This window comes from Mus musculus, chromosome 4 (assembly GCF_000001635.26).
Source record: "Mus musculus strain C57BL/6J chromosome 4, GRCm38.p6 C57BL/6J".
In the NCBI taxonomy this organism is placed as follows: domain Eukaryota; kingdom Metazoa; phylum Chordata; class Mammalia; order Rodentia; family Muridae; genus Mus; species Mus musculus.
In genome coordinates this window covers 136539567-136559416 of record NC_000070.6, presented here as the reverse complement: position 1 = coordinate 136559416, position 19850 = coordinate 136539567, and the positions used below count along the sequence as shown (strand labels likewise).

The 19850-nt window shown below is 44.1% G+C and overlaps 2 protein-coding genes across 10 annotated transcripts in view; one reads left to right on the top strand and one right to left on the bottom strand.

Moving 5' to 3' along the window:
- Kdm1a (lysine (K)-specific demethylase 1A) overlaps positions 1 to 8884 on the top strand; it is a 52255-nt gene extending 43371 nt beyond the window's left edge. For 3 of the 4 annotated variants that reach the window (NM_133872.2, NM_001356567.1, NM_001347221.1), the window contains 9 exons: positions 110 to 244; positions 846 to 919; positions 1664 to 1775; positions 4112 to 4244; positions 5017 to 5204; positions 5507 to 5621; positions 6829 to 6956; positions 7399 to 7545; positions 8384 to 8884. In NM_133872.2, coding sequence (NP_598633.2) covers positions 110 to 244; positions 846 to 919; positions 1664 to 1775; positions 4112 to 4244; positions 5017 to 5204; positions 5507 to 5621; positions 6829 to 6956; positions 7399 to 7545; positions 8384 to 8569 — 1218 coding nt within the window. In that variant the 3' untranslated portion in view covers positions 8570 to 8884. The remainder of the gene's footprint in view (positions 1 to 109; positions 245 to 845; positions 920 to 1663; positions 1776 to 4111; positions 4245 to 5016; positions 5205 to 5506; positions 5622 to 6828; positions 6957 to 7398; positions 7546 to 8383) is intronic. The other variant, XM_006539329.4, reaches the window with a different exon arrangement.
- Positions 4692 to 19850, bottom strand: part of Luzp1 (leucine zipper protein 1) — a 92117-nt gene continuing 76958 nt past the window's right edge. Inside the window, exons 4-6 of one of the 6 annotated variants that reach the window (XR_390755.2) lie at positions 15899 to 19061; positions 7335 to 7573; positions 4692 to 4913 (exon numbers count right to left, since the gene is read on the bottom strand). Coding sequence is in view for 4 of the 6 variants with exons in the window: in XM_030253587.1 (XP_030109447.1) it covers positions 14024 to 14179; positions 15899 to 18949 (3207 nt within the window). In the remaining 2 variants the exon portion in view is untranslated. Of the gene's footprint in view, positions 7574 to 10096; positions 14180 to 15898; positions 19062 to 19850 lie in introns of those variants that run through there. The other 5 variants (XR_390753.2, XM_030253588.1, XM_030253587.1 and 2 more) reach the window with 5 other exon arrangements.

The window sequence follows — 19850 nt, the reverse complement described above, 5'->3', positions numbered from 1 at the left end:
CAAGGATCTTTCATAACAGTGTACAGGAAGACTCACTGTGAAGGGTATGTTATTTGGGAATGAATTGCTTTGCTATCGAGTATGAAAATTTTTTACTTTTCCATCTTAGATGGTAAATTTGAAGGAGAAAATTAAAGAGCTCCATCAGCAATACAAAGAAGCTTCAGAAGTGAAGCCGCCCAGAGATATCACAGCCGAGTTCCTGGTGAAGAGCAAGCACAGGGACCTGACTGCCCTCTGCAAGGTCAGTGTCGGCCTGCCCTCAACAGTCAGGGAGAGGTAGGGAGCCTGAGCTGAGCCACAGCCAATGGCAACCGTCTGTACTAGGAGAAGGGGTTTGGTGCCTTAGGAGCCATGGAAAGTCAGTATTGTGTGAGAATGTTTCCTGCAGGATTCTTATCCTGACGGTTGAGATTGGTAATGCATGTGAAGTTTGAAGTCAGACTGTGGTTTAAATAACCCACCTGGTGTCCCTAACACCGTGGCCTCCTTAGTCACCTTGTCTGTGGCAGGCATGGTATTAGTCACACATAGCTTGGAGGGTCCTTGTGAAGCTTAAATGAACTGTATCTAAGGAGTCCTGTCCTAAGGCCCCGAGAGGTGCTGAGAGCATGGTAGCTGCTTTGCTCTACATCCTTGCTTGGAACACACTGCTAGTGCTTTTACCATTTCTCCTCCTGCCCTGTCTCACCCCAGACTCATAGCTTGTTTCCAGATAAAGAACCCCAGCCTTAAATTGAATCACACTTTATAAGCATGGTCTGAGCAGGAAGTGTGTTACATATGAATTAGGTAAATATCTATTTAAGATTAAGCCACACTCATTTATTTTTTTTATATGTCAGGAATATGATGAATTAGCTGAAACACAAGGAAAGCTAGAAGAAAAACTTCAAGAATTGGAAGCCAATCCCCCAAGGTAAGGAGAGAAACTCAGACATTAAGAATTTCAGCTTCGCTTTCCTTGAGTTCAGTTTGGAAGATAATAAAACAGTGATCTTTTTTTTTTCATGAGCGTATTGAATTATGTGATGAATGGGAAGTATGTGTGGATGTGGGGCTGCTTCTCAGGTTTGTAGTCTCCTCCTCTTACATGTTAGTGTGACGATATTTTCAGTATCTACAGTTAGCCCTTCTCCACAAGTCCTGGTATTGAGATGACCTCTCATAGGTGGAAATTGTCTTTGAGTGTGATTTAAAAGTACTGTTGCTTTATACTGGAAAGATTGGGAGCAGGAGACAGAACTGTTCTTGTTATTTCCACTGGGGTCAGGCAGTGACTGCATGCTAATAAAATACTCCACATGCATCTGCCCTGTTTTCCTGCAGACAGAGATGCTGTCTGTCCTTGGAGTAAATTAGCCTGTGGGTTTGAGACGAAGCTTACACTTTTGTGATGTATGAAGACTTAGTATGAGGAAATTTTTTCACACAAAGGTGACCCCACTGTAATTTGCTAAGCCGAATTTGACATTGCTCTCTAGAAATTAGGGACAGAGTTTAATAACAGAGGTGAGAGCCTGTTCTGTGCTTTAGATATAAAGCAGAGTCCCCACCCCAGTTTAAAGTCCAGATTGGCTTACACTATCCATGGAGCTCATTGAGACTAGTAGTGATGACTTTTGTATTTTTGTTAACCCTGTACTCCCTGATTTTTTTTCAGTGATGTATACCTCTCATCAAGAGACAGACAAATACTTGACTGGCATTTTGCAAATCTTGAATTTGCCAACGCCACACCTCTCTCTACCCTCTCTCTTAAACATTGGGATCAGGTAGGACTTCTTCATTATTGAGTTGAACATATTTGAGAACTGCGTGTGTGTGTGTGTGTGTGTGTGTCTGTCTGTATGTATGTATGTCTTGTAGACAGCTTCAGGAGGAGATGGCATATGCTTACAGTGAAATCTGTATAAGCAATCAGCTTGATGATTTGCCAAGCTTGTTTCACAATGAGCTACCACCACAACTAGGATATAGAGCATTTTACCCTGGTGTCACCGTGCACTCCTGTCATCCCAGTGCTTTGGAGGCTAGGACAGAAAAAAATTAATGAGTTCAAGGTCAGTATAGCCTAGATTGTCTCTTTAAAAACTAAAAGATACAGAAAATTTACATTATCCTGAGTTTTCTTCTGCCCTTTGCAATTAATTGCTCCGCCTGATACTGCTTCAGCTTGTCTTGTTTTCTTGTAAGTTGTCTTTATGAATGACTTCACTTACCATGATGTTGTTTATCTCTTTATTACAGCTCTACCGTAGAGATACATAGGTTGTTAATTTATCACTGGTGTACTGATGTATGTGTGTATCATGTGGTAATATTAGTGAAGTTTCTCTGAATATTATTTTTATCAGATAAAAATGTAAGAGTGGAGCTGAGCATGGTGGTTCATGCCTTTAATCCTAGCACTTGCAATTTAGGCAGAGGCAGGTAGATTTCTGAATTCATAGCCAGCCTGGTAGACATAATGAGTTCCAGGACAGCCAGTGAGACACACAGTGAGATCCTGTCTCTGACTGCTCCCCCACCCTCCAAAGAAAGTAGGAATGGAATTGCTAAGATCTTAGGGAAAGTAGTTTCTGGCTTTGGTGGTACTAGGGATCGGGTTCAGGGCCTGTACCTATCAGGTAATTGCTCTGCCACTTCACTGTGCTTACACCCCTAGCCCTGTTTTTAACCATGTAACAAACTTCCGAACTGCATACTAGGTGACTTTGCCCTTTTAAGTCAGCGACAATCCATGTGTTTCACATCTCCAGAGATGCCACCATTCCAGTGACTGTCAGGATAGGACCTTCATGTTTATCAGCTGCTCTATGTCTTCTTTCAGTGAAGTCTGGTTGTCTTTAAAGTCAGAAGAGCTCATTTGTCAGATACATATTTTACACTATTTTCTTCTAGTCTTTGGCTTGTCCTTTTTGTTACTGATTCTACATGACCCTAGGGTGCATGCTCTATCATTGTTATCCCTCTAGTTCTGTCTGTACTTTTTACATTCTGAAAAATTGTCATTCTCACACCTGAGCTTATCTTTGCTGCTAGATCAGTTTTAACATCTAATTACTAAAAATCATGATTCCTCGCCCCCCGCCCCCCACCCCTTAGTTTCTAGACCGTTAGTATACTCTTAGCTTCCAGGTCAGACCCTGGCTTGATAACTTCAGATGTCCAGAACTTAAGCCTCTGGGCTGCCTTTGCCTAACTTGACCAACTAGTTTTGGAAATCTTCCTCAACTTTAGTCTGTCAATTTAAGAACTAAAAGTGATTTTGCTCTTAAGTAAAAATGTAATTATGGCAGTGGATCTGATACCTTGAACATCTATAATGCTGTAAGGATTTTATTCATATGAATAAAATATATATATTGCTTTGTGCTTCCTGATCATCTGTCTCTATCCCATCACATATGGATGGATGGCCTATACCTGGTCATATAGGACTGTGTTAACTATCTAGGGACAAAAGAAACTTCTTACTGGAGATTAGGAGCAAGATCAGCCAGTGGTTCCTCCCACCCACCCCTGGGTAGTTTAACTTTTGAATACTGAGTAACTGTTTGTGGTCTTAAAATACTGTTTGGGGCAGGAGAGGTGGGACAGAGGGCAGGCAGTCAAGTATGTTGGCTGCTCTTGCAGAGGATCTGGGTTTGAATGCCAGCACCAACATGACAGTTGTTCATTCTGGTCCCAGAGTATCCAACACCCTCTTCTGGCTTCTATGCAGGAAAACATCCATACACATAAAATATAAAGATTTTAAAAATTGATTTGTATAAGCTTGTGGTCTTTTTTTTTTTTTTTCCATTTTTTATTAGGTATTTAACTCATTTACATTTCCAATGCTATACCAAAAGTCCCCCATATCCACCCACCCCCACTCCCCTGCCCACCCACTCCCCCTTTTTGGCCCTGGTATTCCCCTGTACTGGGGCATATAAAGTTTGCAAGTCCAATGGGCCTCTCTTTCCAGTGATGGCCGACTAGGCCATCTTTTGATATATATGCAAGCTTGTGGTCTTTAACACTATCCTATAGAACTCAATGCAAATGGCATAGCATAAATTATGTTTTAAAAGTGTAACAACAGGCCTTTCTTTTACCTTGTTAGGATGATGACTTTGAGTTTACTGGAAGCCACCTGACAGTAAGGAATGGCTACTCATGTGTGCCTGTGGCTTTAGCTGAAGGCTTGGACATTAAACTGAACACAGCAGTGCGGCAGGTTCGCTACACAGCCTCAGGTACGTGCCTGCTCTATAGGAAGGTAGAGCACCTTTCCTGAATGAAACAGGGCTAATTTTTATATTATCTTTGGTAACTCGTTTGCATGATTCATATGTACACTTTGTAGATACCTTTTGCAATCAGATGGCAAAGTGACAGAAAACATAATACCATCTTCATTCTGTGTCCACAGAAAGTGGGTGTAGGTTATCATACTTATGATGTGCCATGTTCTCAAAAAATTCATAATTATATTTACAGTGAATTGATCAAAAAAGATACATGCATATCTTTTGTATGTGAATATTCATGAACAGTCATACAACTACATGTGCATAGATACACACACACACACACACACACACACACACGTTCATAAAAACCACCCTAGGGCTCATCAGCCAGCTGCTTGTTGGTGCTCAGTCTTACAGTTTATTCTGATTTTACTCTTGTTAATCTGTGTGTTTTTTTTTTAAATACATATTGGGTAAAATAATAGTGACAGAATTCTAATGTCAACTTAGAGATCAATTAGCACTATAGTGTATCTCACAGTTTGAGGCTATGTATCAGTCTTCGAGTTGTCATCCTTAGTGAGCAGGTAACCACTTCACTCCAGGATTTATCAAGTGTGAGTGAGGGTTTAAAGCCTGGCAACCTTAGGTTCACCTCTTCTGTTTTCTTGTCTGGAAAGTGAAAGAAATAGCATGTTGAACCTGTTGGCTGCCATATTCAGTTTCTTAATTGGTGCTATCCTTGTTACCATTAAAGTTTTCCCACTTTCTCTAGGATGTGAAGTGATTGCTGTGAACACACGTTCCACAAGTCAAACCTTTATTTATAAGTGTGATGCAGTTCTCTGTACACTTCCTTTGGGAGTGTTGAAGCAGCAGCCACCAGCTGTTCAGTTTGTGCCACCTCTTCCTGAGTGGAAAACATCTGCAGTCCAAAGGATGGGATTTGGCAACCTTAACAAGGTGCTTTGCTTTCCTCTCTCCTGTCGCTTAGTATTTGGTGTCCGGTAGCATCAGTGAAGAATGGGCTCTGCATGTAGCCATGTTTGCCTGTTCCCTCAGCTGTCTGATTCCAGGCCTGAGGCCTGGCAGTGCCTGGCTGTATTATATATAATATTCAAGCACACTTTATAATCCCAAACCTACTTGGGATTCTCCTAGGAGTAGTTAGTACGTTGTAAGAACTATGGCTCTGGAAGGGGACAGTGATGCTTACAGAGAGCAGTTGCTCTGAGGCCAGCTGACATGCTCCCTTCCTCTGCTAGGTGGTGTTATGCTTTGACCGTGTGTTCTGGGACCCAAGTGTCAATTTGTTTGGGCACGTTGGCAGTACAACTGCTAGCAGGGGTGAGCTCTTCCTCTTCTGGAACCTATATAAAGGTAACTGTTTGCTATTTTATTTTTTCATACTCTTATAGAGACAGAATTAGGAATATTGAAGTTTTCTAATATAGATATGACTTTTTTTATTAACTTAATAAAAGCCCTTCAAAGTGTTACATGTAAAAGAATGCATGTAAAAATGAAGAAACATCCTGAGACTTAGATCCTATTTGCCCAAACGCCTCAGATCACTTCCTTAAAATGTGTTTATGTTCCTATCTCCCATCCTGTTTATTTTACAATCAGTTGGTTAACTAGAGCTAAATAAGTATATTTAATCCCCTCTTCCAAGAGAGTGAAGAACAGGTGTTTCCTATGTAGCAGTTGTAGGCCACTGCTTAGCAGCACAGACAAGTTTTTGACCTGTCACTCAATCCCTGGTGAAGAGGCATTCATACACTGAGGGCACGATGCTTTTCCCTGGTTACATCCAGGCCATCTGGTCCTGTCACTGCCAGTATCATGGAATATCTCCCACACCCCCTTAGCATTCCTTACCCACCACCACCCATGTCCTTGTCCAGGCCATTGACACCTCCTGTAACAGCTGCTGATAGTTACTAGTGTCCCTGTTTGTTGATTGCTAATGGGAAAGAAGGGTTTCTTACCAAGGATTTACTGAGGCCCTCCCCTTGTTCCCCATCTATCCTCCCTCCCAGCTCTAAGAACTTGGAACTGTTTTCAAATCCTGGTTGCTTTGTTGTTCAGAGCTTCTGTGTGTAGTCCTTCTCTTTTCACTGTCTGGCTAGCTTTGCCTTTACAGCTTGATCAAATGTATATAATTGAGGGCATACATTCCTGTTGCCTAGAATCTGAATTAAATCTCTGTATTCTGTTCTCTTTACTATGTCTTGTGTCACGTTTCTGTGCACATATGGTTACTTGCCTATTAACAGTAGTATATTTTGTATCTTTCACGACCACAGGAACTAGGTAGCCCTGGGGTTGTCATGCAATTCTGTTAAATACTCACCAAATGGATGACTGTGGGTAGTAATGGGTATGAACTAGGTAAAAGGGATATTGCTTGCCATTGCCATGGAGCCCTTTAAGTGATCAGGACTAAAAATTCTAGGGGGTGGTGAAAGCCCACCAGTCAGTTTCTAGGGACAGAGCTGAGAACAGTAGTTTCCAGCTTTGTGTGGTATATGGCTTGTTGACTTTGTTCTCTTAAGAAAACCCTGGAATTGTTCTGTTTCCCCAGCTCCAATACTATTGGCCCTGGTAGCAGGAGAAGCTGCTGGCATTATGGAGAACATTAGTGATGATGTGATTGTCGGCCGGTGCCTGGCCATTCTCAAAGGGATTTTTGGCAGCAGTGCAGTCCCACAGGTATGGGAGGGAGCGAGTGGACGAGCAGGGATTCAGCTTGCAACCGAACTAGGGTTTTGGCTTAGTTGCTGTTTGCAGCTTAAGTTCTTGACCAGGATATTCCTTCCATGTCAGGATGAAGATATGTGCTGAGTGGACATGAATTTTAATGTGTGAAACTAAAGAATAATACTCTAGGGTGTGTCCCAGAAAATCAAAGCTGCTAGCTTTTGATTCTCTTTTGTATGTGGGGTCACATCCCAAGTAGCTTAATTCATCAAATACATTGGGAAGTCCTAAGAATTTCTTGGTAGCTTATTTTTCAGGCCAATTGCAATACTTTTAGCCCCCTATGAAAGAGTAAGCAACATGGTTCTTCTCACATAAATAAGGTCTTACCTAGTTTTCAGAGATGGCTGATTTGTCCCGGTATTAGTAATGACTAACTCACATTTCTCTGTAGCCCAAGGAAACTGTGGTATCTCGTTGGCGTGCTGATCCGTGGGCCCGGGGCTCCTATTCTTATGTGGCTGCAGGATCCTCTGGAAATGACTATGATTTAATGGCTCAGCCGATCACTCCTGGCCCCTCAATTCCAGGTGCCCCACAGGTAAGAAACTAGGAATCTGTGTCTGAGCCTATTTGGGGAAAGACCACAAGCTTAGGGAAGAAATGATATCTCTGACAATTTTAGACTTTTATTTATTCTACCCTTAAGATACTTTTGGAATAAAGTACTATTTCTCATACATGAGCTTTGTAAATGTAGCCGAGATTAGAAATGAATCTAGAGTGTATACAAAGTCGCTAATTTTTCTTGCTCACTTTTTCCCTTTAAAAAGTCCTATTTGAGGATTAGGAAAACAGCTAAGCATTTAAGAGTGGCTGCTAGTCTTCCAGAAGACCTGAGTTCAGCCCCCAGTACCTATATTGGATGGTTTACCACGTCTTGGAATGATAGCTTCAGGGTATCTGACATTCTCTTCTATCTCCCTAGGCATACAAACTTTTTGAAGCCTTATTTTTAATTGTACCTAATTTTCTGGCAGCTTGTAAGGTTGCAAAGGTCCAAGTTACTAGGGCGTTGTAGGTCCTGCTCTTTATATAGACTATGGTATATATATATTGTTACAGTATTTCTCAATATCATAACCCCAAGGCTTGGTATCTGCTCCGAACTAGAAAGTCAAGTACATTCCTATCCCTAAGAAGGCTCTCCCCCTTGTGGTTCAGAGGTTAGGATGCCTTGCCAATCTTAGCCAGCAGGTATTACATGAAATAAAACTAGAATATTGTGCATCAATAAACTGATCAAGAGACACTTTGGTAAACTGACAAACTAGTGATGGTAGCAGATAGGTCTTCAAAAGTCAACAGGAATTTAGCGATTTGAACACAATAAAGTTATGTTTGCAACTTGGTGATTCCCCTACCTCTATCCCCACTAGCCAATCCCAAGACTCTTCTTTGCTGGAGAACACACAATCCGGAACTACCCAGCTACAGTCCATGGTGCTCTGTTGAGTGGGCTTCGAGAAGCAGGAAGGATTGCCGACCAGTTTTTGGGAGCCATGTACACTTTGCCTCGTCAGGCCACACCAGGTGTCCCTGCACAGCAGTCCCCAAGTATGTGAGACAGATGGTTCTGAACAGAGAGATCCAACGGCATGTCATCTGCCACGTAAGCAAGCTCTTCTAGCAATACTAGATCCTACTGAGAAACTCCATGTCATCAGCTACTGGGACTCCTAGTTTGACAGCAGAGGCTGGCTCCTTTGGCTGACAGCAACTTACCCATTGATTTGGAAGTACAGCTCCATAAAGACTGCTCGAGAAGCAAGTGGTGTGAGATAACCTCTTAGTCTATGGTGTTTGTTTGTTTTTGTTTTTTTTTAATATATTTTGAGAATAAAACTTTAAAATAATTTTATATGAAAATTTATTTTTAATTGTGTGTGTGTGTGTCTATGTTGGAATGCACATTTAAAGTGGGTGCCTGTGGAGGCCAAAGGCGCTGGTGCTGGTCACAGGTGGTTCTAAACCATCCAAACCACCATAGTTGTTGGGAACCAAACTCAGGTCCTCTGCAAGAAGAGTGTGGTTTTATTTAACCATTGAACCATCTCTCTAACTTTTGGATCTTTTGGATTAAAGTTGTATATACACAGTACACAAGTGCTGCTCCCTTGGAAATGCAAAATCCTACCTCTGGCAATAGCTCATCTGTTCTCTCCCTGTCTGTGAGGAGGGTCCGAGGGCTCTCCTACACATGCAGCACCTTTTTTAAAGCTTCTTTTTTAAAGCTTTTTGTGTATCAGTGTTTGCCTATGTGGGTTTGGTGCCCATGAGCCTTCATTTGGGTGCTAGGAACCAAACGTGTTCTCTCCAAGAGCTGCAACTGCTCTTAACCATGGAGCTCTCTCTCCAGCCCCACTATAGTTCTTAATGGCAGTCTATTAAATGAAAGGTTACATGGGAATGTTTCTTTGCACTTCTCATGTGCTGGTGATCATGTGTTGGCATAGAGCACCTTGTAATTGAACTGTCTCCTCTATAGCTGCTATAATAGTACCTATACCCCAAATATAATCTCCCCATCTCTAAATATAGTATCTGTAAAGTCTTCACTGCTATAGTGGTGTGTGTGGGGTGTGTGTGTGTGTGTGTGTGCGCGTGCATACTCAGATCTTGTGCCTTGAACTCAAGATCTTTTTGCCTCCATGTACTGGGATTATTGGTCTGCATCACTATACCTAGCTCTAAATGAAGCTGAGTTAAGGAACATTATTCTGGGTTTGGTTAGACGATGAAAATGGAGTGGGGGCTTTTCTCCTAATCTCCCCGTGTGACAGCAATAGAAAAATGATGTTAGAGATGGAAGGGTGATTTCTGGCACAGTAAATGGCAGATGCTTTTAAGACAAGGTCTCACTGTGTAGACCTGGCTATCCTAAAACTGTTGGGATTAAAGGCATATAATTTCAGAGAAATTCTCTTTGACAACAGACAAGGCTAAAAAGAAAATAGAGCAAAGAGTTAGCTGCTAGTTTTAACTCTGTATTTTGCCTAAATTTGTGAAATGCTATACCAGCAGTACCAATTCAGAGATAACAGCTGTTTCCAGAAATTATATTGACAAAATTGGCATCACTGACTCAAAGGAGCATATAGAAACAAGGGAGCTTTATTGGTTACAATATTGTGCTGCAGAGCCAACAGAGAGCATTACAGCCAAAGGATACATGCAGACAGGCAGCTTCAACTATACACATGCACCCAAGGAGCCCTGAGCCACTGCCTGTGGCTGTGCCCTGCTTTCCAGAGGCAGGTTCTGGCCTCTCTGGTCCCGTGCTTGGAGCAGGAATGTAGAAGCTGCTGCACCTAGACTCCAAGGGGCAGAGGTGAAGCCAGAGCCACCTGCCTGGGCAGGTGTAGACCAACAGCTGAGGCCCCAGCAAAGGACCTATCATGCGTAAGTTTATTTAAGGGCTATCTACCTTTCTAGCCCTCTCAATCTTTAAAATACAAAAAAATAGACTTTATTCTCTTAAAAATACATTCCATTCAATACATGTTCTGAGCTGTGAAGCAGCAGGAAAATAGGACCTCTTTCCTATGACTCTGGTTGAGGTGGTAGAGGAGAACCCTGTTCCCCATTCAGGGTGTTTAAAAGATAATCCCTAAAAAGCAGCTCTTACAAAGCATTCTTTGTCAGAATAGAAACCCATGCCAACAAAGGTGGCCATGGGCCAGCCTCTGAGTCCCTGTTCCTTTACTGACCCATTAAATCTAAACAACTAACACAGCCCAGGACAAGAAATCCACTATTGCTCTAGGCACCGGCCCCTGCCACTTGAGAGGGATGGCTGGTGTGCAAGCTTGCCTGTAGCCTTGGTCCCACACAGATCTCTTCAACTCATTTGAACTGTCTCACTGCCTCAGAGTTGTCTTAGCTTCCTGGCCTGCCACCCTGCAGCCTTTTCTGATTGTTTCAATACCAGAGTAGCTGGTAACAGCAGCAAGTGGAAGATAGCAGTTCCTGGCATGTAGCCAGCTCTTCATCCTCCAACCAAGCATATCCAGGACCAGGTTCCTGTACTCAGAACTCTCATAGACTCCTGACCTGCTGGCTCAATTTAGCCACCTACCCAAACTTTAGAGAAGCACTGTCAGGAAAGTGGGTCTTTTAGTGGGGAATATTTGGCTTGATTAGACAATGGTTTGAATACCAGTCTCCCTTCTATGTGGAGGCTTCCTGCAGCTTCTGGCTTGGGCCCAAAGGTTACATCTTGGTGTTTTCAGAAGTGATATGTCTTTCGACCTTGAAATCAGAGTCAGTCTAGCCATCCATATGAGGCCCAAGGGGACTTGAACCCTCTAGCCTCCATTTGCTTGGTATAAACATTTGCAATGCTGAAGGTATTTAAAAATAAAATCTACTTTATGGCAGGACTACAAAGTGTGCAGACTAAAGAAACAAAATATCCTGAAATAATTGTTACAATCAAATGCTATTGCACTCAGATTTTCAAAATGGCATCCCACAGCTGTCCCTTTTCCACAGAACATTTCAAATAGCAGCAGGTGTTGGTGCTGCTAAAATGTGGAAAGATCCAGACTTTGGCACCAGGAGCTACAGCACCAGAAGAATCCAGGGCTCAACACCCAAAGACAAAAATTATTGACGAGATATTTTGAGGCAGGGCTTGGTGCCCCTCTGTTTTTATCAGCAGAGAAGAGCCACAGACTTAATTTCCTATACTCTTCAGTGGACCACCACAGGGGTCTGTTTCCTTTTAACTCTCAGGGCTGCCAATTGGTACAGGAGAGTGGCAGGGGGCACTGCAAGTGAGAGGTTGCAGCCTTGAATTAAGGAGTTTCTGGCCAGTAACCTAAAAGCAGCAGCAGGAACAGATCTTGAAAACACTATCTTAGTTGTCTATCAAGTTGGGATGTGGAGGCAAGACACATGGCAATGCCCTCAGGTTAGCAAAACTCCATTAAAACAGAAGTGCTAGTTATTCCTGTCCCTTGGGGGCTGGGGGAAGCAAACAAACAAAACATGGTAGATCTCCCCACACCCTGGCAGGATGGCTGAGTCTGATGCAGACAAGGGCAGATAAGTGCCAGTGTGTGTGTGCTAAGAAGGGTGAAGGGAGACTACTCAGTCCTCCTGAGGATGTCCTGTGTCTTCCCTGTGGCCAGGAAATTCACAGGAAAGGCACGGGAACAGGAATCAAACAGACTTACGTTATAAAAAGCACCTAGCTTGAAAGCCAGGAAATGTGGCACTGGGCAAGAGCCACATAAACCTGAGACCACCCAATCCAATCCCTTTACCTCATTGAAAACAGGCCTTACAGACTCATCCCCATGACAGACACATGAGGAAAAGAGAAAAAAGACCCAGAAACAACTGAAGGCAGAAAGATGTTCCCCAGACTCATGTGGACATCACCTTCCAAAACCAAGAGTCAGCTCACACTGATGGGTGAAACAAGTGTAGAACACAAAGTTAAGGCCTTAAGAGGTCATCCACTCTATAGAACTCATTCTGAGCTGGGAAGCAGCAGTGGCAGAACACCTGCCTTGCACACCAGGTCCTATGCTCAATCCCCAGCATGCATCTGCAGGTGACACATGGGTACACATGCACGCAACCAACAAAGAACTCATTTTAAAGATAGGGAAAACTGAGGCTTCAAGAAGACTTGCCAAAGATCACAGAGCAAGGAATGACAAAGCCAGGAGGGGTGGGGAAAAGTGGCTTTCCAAATTCCTAGTCTAGTGATAAGGCAATGACATCTACTTCACAAAGGTAGCCAAAGAGGATCCCTTTGAGTTGAAACAATGCTTCAGAAGATTCAGCAACAAGCAAACAGTTCTTAACTCCCCGTGTGGTCAGTGTCAGTGTAAGGAGATAAAAGTTTATTATCTGCCTTCCTAAAAGGCTTAATGCACTTTGAACTGCATAAATCTGAGGCCCTCAACAGGCAGGTATTGGCTTTCCTCCAATGAAATCTCTGAAATGGTCTACTCGTAGATACTGAGGGCTTGCCTTTGCATCAGCAGTCAGCATGGTAAAGTGCAAGGTTTCCCCCACAGGGGATGGAGGAGCAAAGGGAGGGAAGCAGTCTGTCCATGCCTTTCATGGAGCTATTGCTTGTGGAGTGACTAGAGGAATTTTTGTTTGCTTTCCCATTTGCTGGGCACTTCCTAAAAGACAGGCTGTGCCGGGTCTGTCTACTCAGTGTGGGGATTTCCTAAGAGGAGAATGATGAAGTCAGCTGAAGTTTCCAGCCCCCAGAGAGGAAAGGTGATGCCAGCAGCAGTGTTGGTGCCCAGGAAAAGAGATGTACCAGATCTGTCTGTTTCTGATGCCTTTGGAAGGTGAGCTGAAAGCTGGCGTTGGAGGATGATGTCATTCCATTTGGTAGCTGGCTCTGTCTCCATGAAACTGGTTATCCAAAAGTCAGGTCAGGGAAGCTTCAACATAAGGATGGTCCCCATAATTACTTAGGGGCAGCAGACCCTTTTTCGGTTTCCAAATTCTCAAGAACTCAAAGACAAAGGAATGTAAGCCTCTTAGGATAGAAATGATGGCTGATAATTCTTAGTGTGTTCTTGGTGGGGGTAGAGGTGTCTCTTACAGCAAACAAAGAGCCAACTGGATATAGTGAGGAGACAAATCAGGGTATCAAACACAGCAAAAGGGACTGGGCTTTGATATACAAACTGCTTACCATGGAGCAGAGGAGAGGGCTTTGGCTACCTCTATATGGTAGTGGGTTTCTGTAGCTTCCCATTTGGGAGTCAAAGAATGGTCCATGCTACCTTGGGGACAGAGATAGGAGAGAGGACTACTCATGCATCAGGGAAAGCTGGGCCTGAGTGACTGGTTTGTAGTCTCTGATCCTATCTGGACAACTGACAAAAATTACCTGAGCCATAGCCTGGCTCTCTACAGTCTCCCAGCCAAGGCCTTTGTGTCTAGCCTGGTTAACTGGCCTTGGGTCCTTCACAGGCCAGGATTGGGGAGGAGCTGAGAAGCAGGAGGAGAGAAGAAGCAGCAGACTTCACCTAGCTGGCTCAGTCTTCCTCAGCATAAGGCTTTGCTGGGTGCAGCCGCTCCTCAGTCCAAACTGGCTCAGGCTCTGGCAGTCCCTGCTTTCCAGGCAGTTCAGAATGCTCCAGCGGGTTGTGTATTCGCCTGCTGGTAACAAATGTGCTGTCCTCCCCTTCCTCCTGTGCCAATGAGTAACAAGTAAAAAGTGAGCTGCAAAGAGTACAGGGAGGAATGAGACCCTCACCTTCCACCCTGGGAAGTTCTCCCACCTGGCATAAGACACCGCACTACACAGTAACTGCAGAGATATTCTTGGGGAGTGGGGGTGGGGAGCAGGAGTCAGTATGAAGCCCCTTGGAAATAGAGAACAACTGAGGAGACCAAGAGACTCATAACTGGGGCTGGAGAGATGGCTCAGCAGTTAAGAGCATTGGCTATTCTTCTAGAGGTCCTGAGTTCAATTCCCAGCAACCACATGGTGGCTCACAACCATCTGTAATGGGATCCGAGGCCCTCTTCTGGTGCGTCTGAAGGACAGCTACAGTGTACTTATATAAATAAATAAATCTTTAAAAAAGAGAGAGACAGAGACTCATAACTGAACAGAAGACTGCCTATAGTCCAGAGCTTAGAACAGAAGTATGAGAGCAGACCCCCAAGTGGCATGTGTGAAAGCCACTTGATGCATGGCAGGACTATGCTGAATTGGGCAGCTCTTTACTTCTTACATATCGATGAAAAAGCACATGCCTTCCCCCTTATATCATTCTGTCCCTTGGCTTGGTTCTCCCTGGAAACTCAGATAGCCAAACCTTCAAAACCCTAGATATCCATCTTTCTCAGCACTCTTGGAATTCTGCTTGGCAATATTCTTTGTCAAAGAATAATGAGTAGAGCAGAAAAGCCAGGTGATCAGGGTAGAGAGGCACTGGATCTACCGAGGAATCTTAGGTTCCAGTCTGAGGTCTTTTGTTATTTTATGCATCTGGATGACCATGAATAGAGCATTTTGTCTTACCTTCATTTTAAGCGCCTGAAAGACAGGCTTGCCCAGTTAACCCAGTCACTTGCCTTTTAAAATAAATACTACTGTAGGCTAGAGATGGCTCAGTGGTTTAAAAGCACAGACTATGCTTCCAGAAGATCTGGGTTCAATTCCCCGCACCCACAAGGCAACTCACAACCATCTGTAACTCCAGTAGCAGGGGATCTGACAGTCTCTTGGCCTCTGTGAGTACCAGGCACAAACTTGGTGCACAGACATACATGCCCACAAAATACACATGCACACTAAATAAATAAAACAATATAAAATGTAAAAGGTACTAGTAGTGAGTCTAGAGGCAAGACATTTTCATGGTCACAAGTTCCTGGTCCAAGACGCTCCTAGAGCCTTCTCCATACTGTTTTCACTCTGGTTCTCAAGTCAGTTGGTTCTGTATTCATCTGTTCTTTAATGAGCCATACTGAACTAGTCTCAGAGAATACAATGGATCAGGCCTATCTAGAACTAAACAAAGTAACACTTGGGTATAAAGTTTATAAAGTAGATCCAGGGTCAGACCTCATTCTCCCTATCTGTCAGCTGCCCACAGAGGCCTCCTGACCAACTGAGGCAGCAGGACAAGAAGAACCTGTTCACTGCCATCCTACGGGCACCTAAGAGCTTCCTGTTGACTACCCTGGAGATCTCAGGCAAACCAGGGAATAAATGCCACTTTGTTTGCCTCCCCTCTGTGTGAGAGCAAAATGGAGAAGACAAAGCTATGAGAGAGAGGTTCTGGAAGTCGTGCTGCTTTCTCCCAAGTCTACCTGAGACACAGCATCTCTCAACCTTCTGGATTCCCTAAGTCCTCAGTCAAACAGATCAAGGCCAAAGGAAGGAAAGTGAGACTCACCATGCTTGATGAGTGGTTGCAGGAGGCAGCAGTGATGGCACCTCCCATCCGGTCCCTGCGGGTGAGCACCTCTGATGCGGTGAGGCTACTTTGGGTCCTCCTCGGGGAGAGCTCAGGAGCATCCCCTGAATTTCCTACTCTTCGAGCGCCCTGTTCAGATGGCTGTGACCTGGGCTGCTCAAGTTCTAAGAAGTCTGTGCAGGGCCTCTGCGTATAGGCGTTAGTAGCTTCCATGTTCCTACCTATTCCAGTCGGGGGGTCTTCTGAACATTTCAAGTCTCTCTTACTCTTCCAGGCATTCCGCACTGTGATGTGTCTGCTGTCTGAAGAGGCACTATGGCTTTTCCACCTGATTGTCTCGGCTGGGGGCACATGACTATTCTTCTCCACAGACTCTGATGGCTTGATTAGAATGCTACTCCTAGAGACCACCATCTCTGCTCTATTCTTTGGAGACCCATCTCCCACTCTTTCAGCTTCTGTGAGCTGCAAGGTGATGTCATGTTTATGAATAGAGAGCTCAAGAGGGGAGCTGACATGGTTGCTAATTGCTGTGAGCTCTGGGGGCCCCACCTGGATGTTGCTGGTGGATGTATGCCTCTCCCTTGGGGCCTCGCTCGGGACGGCTCTAGGCCCACTGCTGTCAGAGGGGTAGATGGTAATGCTGCTTGTCACTTTGCTTGTCACAGATTTAGAGGTGGATTTCTGCTTCTCCAATACAACCTCAGTTCCAGATCCACCCATGATTTTTTTCACATCCTTATCAATGATAACGGGTTTTATAATTGCTCTAGACCGCAGGGCCTCTCTAGGGCTGAAGGGCCTTTGATTTTTCACCCCAGCACAGTTGGCATCTGGGAATTCTATAGCATTGGAGGAAGGCCTGGTAGGTTTCACAGAGTCATTTTCTATTGCAGCATTTTTATCATTTTCAAATAGGGCAGTTCTAGTTCCCCCTCTGGACTTAACCTTTTCTCTTGAGTTTGGCTGTGGTTTGGGCTCTGGCTCTGGAGTGATAGTTGTGTTCACCAACTTGGCAGTAACAAAAGACTCTATGTCCAGGTCATCATCTGAGTCTGGCTTCTCTCTGCCACTGGATTTGATGACACGGCACCTCAGGGCTTCATGCTGACTGCTGTCTTCCATCACAACTGCTACAGGCTGATCAACTCCTTCTTTATTTGGCAATGAAAAGCCCTGAAGTATATTTTCTTGGCTTCTTGAACTATAAGGATATTTTGATAAAATTGGAGCTTTAGAATTTGAAAAATTGGCATCAGCCGCTAGGCCATTGGCAGTCTTTTTACCCTTAGAAAGTCCTTCTGAGGAGGCTTTTTGAGATGAGGAGAGAGCTCCGATGGCCTTAGAGCAGCTAGACTCTACAGCCTGTGTTCCCTGACTTGCATGGCCAGGCACCTGTCCTCTCTTCCCACAGTGTGCCTCAGAGGAGAGGTCAGAAGTCTTATCACCTTTCCCCACTATATCATTGGGCACAGATACATGAGTGGAATCACTAAATGTTCGTGTTGTCTTCTCTACTTTTCCCTTAAGTCCACTCTCAGTGCCTGGCTTGGGAGCTCCTTTCCAAACTTTAGTGTGCTCCTGGGCAGCAGGGGGGTAACGGCTAAGCACTGATGGCTGCTCCCTACCCCTTTTCCCTTCACTGTGAGAGGACCCAGGTGCAAATCGGTCTTCAGTTCTCTTTGTCTCCTGAGTCCCACTGTCTGTACCCATTCCCATGTTGGAGGCTTTTGCTGCCCTTTTGTTTGTGAAAACTGGAGAAGAAGCCTGTTTGCTGCTTAGAGAATAGTGTTCGTTACTGAGAGCAAACTCCCTGTTCCGGAGCCTTTCCCGCTTATGCTGGGGAGACAGTTCCCGTGATGTATGCTTGGACACAGAGGCCTCACTCCCATGGCCTTTGAGCTTAGTCCTCTCGTGCCTGCCTCTGCCCAAAAGGAAAGCATCTTCACCTTCTATGTCTCCATTTCCTAACTCTTTTTGTTTCCTGACCTGCAGCTTTATCTCCTCTAGCTGGCTGGCTAAGCTTCTGTTTCTATTCAGCTCAGTTAGGTAATTATCCTGAAGGTCATTGTTTTTAGCCCTCATTTTCTTAAGCTCCTCTTCCAAAGATTCAAAATGTTTGATTTGTGTCTTAAGTTTCTCAATCTCTTGGTTAAGGTCTTTCACTTTGTTGTCTTCCTGATTCCGGTTCTTTTCATTTTCTGATTTGTCTCTGGTTTCATTCTCGACCTGCTTTAGGTAGTCTAGACTGCCCTTCCTTTTTGACTCTTTGGATGACAGTGTAGAGGAAATGCCGTCCTCTATCCGTAGGTCATTCCTTTCCAGAAAAGTGGAAGCATTTCTCATGTGGTCTCGGTTCATTTTCTTGTTCTGCTCCAGTTTTTGAGTAAGCTCTTTTATTATTTTCTCATTTTCTTTCTCCTTTTCATTCAAGTATTTTCTCTCATTTACAAAGCTCAGGGTTAATGATTTTAGCTTTTCTAATTCTGACACTAAACTCTGCTCAGTTTTATCTAAGCGGTCCTCTGAAGATTCTAGCTCTTTCACTTTGACTCTGAGCATTTCCAACTCAGAAGAGATTTTCTTGGTCAGATTTCTCTCTTCATTGAGGCTCAAACAAAGCTGGGAACATTCATTCTTACTCCTGCTCAAAGCCTCCTCTAGCTTCTCTAAATCAACCATTCGTTTCTGAAGCCGCTCAATTTCAGATTTTAGCTCTCGCGTAAGGTTTTCTTCCTCTTCAAGTTTCTCCTTCATCGTATGACATAGATCCTCTGCTCTCTTAATTTCCTCATCTTTACCTTCAATCTTCAGTACCCGCTGGCGCAGCACCTCGATCTCAGCCAGCGTGCTGGAGTCGCTGCCCTCTGCCTGGATCACCTTGTCCTGGAGGTCCAGGAGCTCATCCTCCGCTCTCTGGAGGTTTTTTGTAGCTTCCTCTAACTCATCGAGGCGGCGGCTCAGGCTCTGTAACTTAAATCGCAGGTGGCGGTTGGAGGCAGCATCCTTGTAGTTAGTGAGTTCTGCCATGTCTACAGCCAGTCACGATGGGCTGCTAGAGACATCCAACTGCACTGGAGAAACTGGTTACCTTTCTCTTGGCATCCACAACCTTCTTTGGCAACTGAAGACCATTATCAGTCTACAGAATAAAAGCAGAAAGCATGACTGTAAAAAGAGCTCCAACCTGCAGTCCTTGTAGAGGACATAGTAGCTACATACAATTTTAATGGCTCAACTTGAGTAAACCTGCAAAACAAACCTGTTCTTTACAGCTGACAATGAACTGTAGCACATAAGCACAGCATGGCATAGAAGTGCCAGGGAACAATACTCATGGCAGAGCATAAGGACCTCTACCACGCACACAATCTCCACCCTTTCTGTATCCATTTAAAAATCGAGCCTTTCTCTCTTAGCTATAAAATGAGCATCGCCCTCTTTCCCCAGTGCCCTTGAGAAAACATGTGGTGAGCTCTTGGTAAGAACACACTAAATAATCCTGAGGTAGGAGGAGGGATAGGGAGGTTCACGGACCAAAGGAGGGAAGATTATCTGAAACAAGTTGGTGAAAGAACCGTATGTAAAAGAAATCCTGCCTGAACAGAATAAAGTTAAATCTGCCTACAGACACAAGTTATACAAAAGAAAAACACAATTATAAAAGTAACAGGATTTTAAAAGTTGTCTCAATCCATCGAGCTGTTGGGACAAGAGATACAACACTGGATCTTTATAAGGGCAAGATGAGGTTCTGGAAGCTTGAAAATGCAAATTGAGGCCACCGGTAGGTTTTTCTCTGCCAGGTACAGGCCTGGTATCTTCTGCTAAGAGAGTACCTTAAATCTTTGGACTTGAAAGTGGAAGGACAAAAAGGTTAAGATACTAATTCTGTATGGGTGACAAACCTAATCACCTCTTAAAGGCCCCA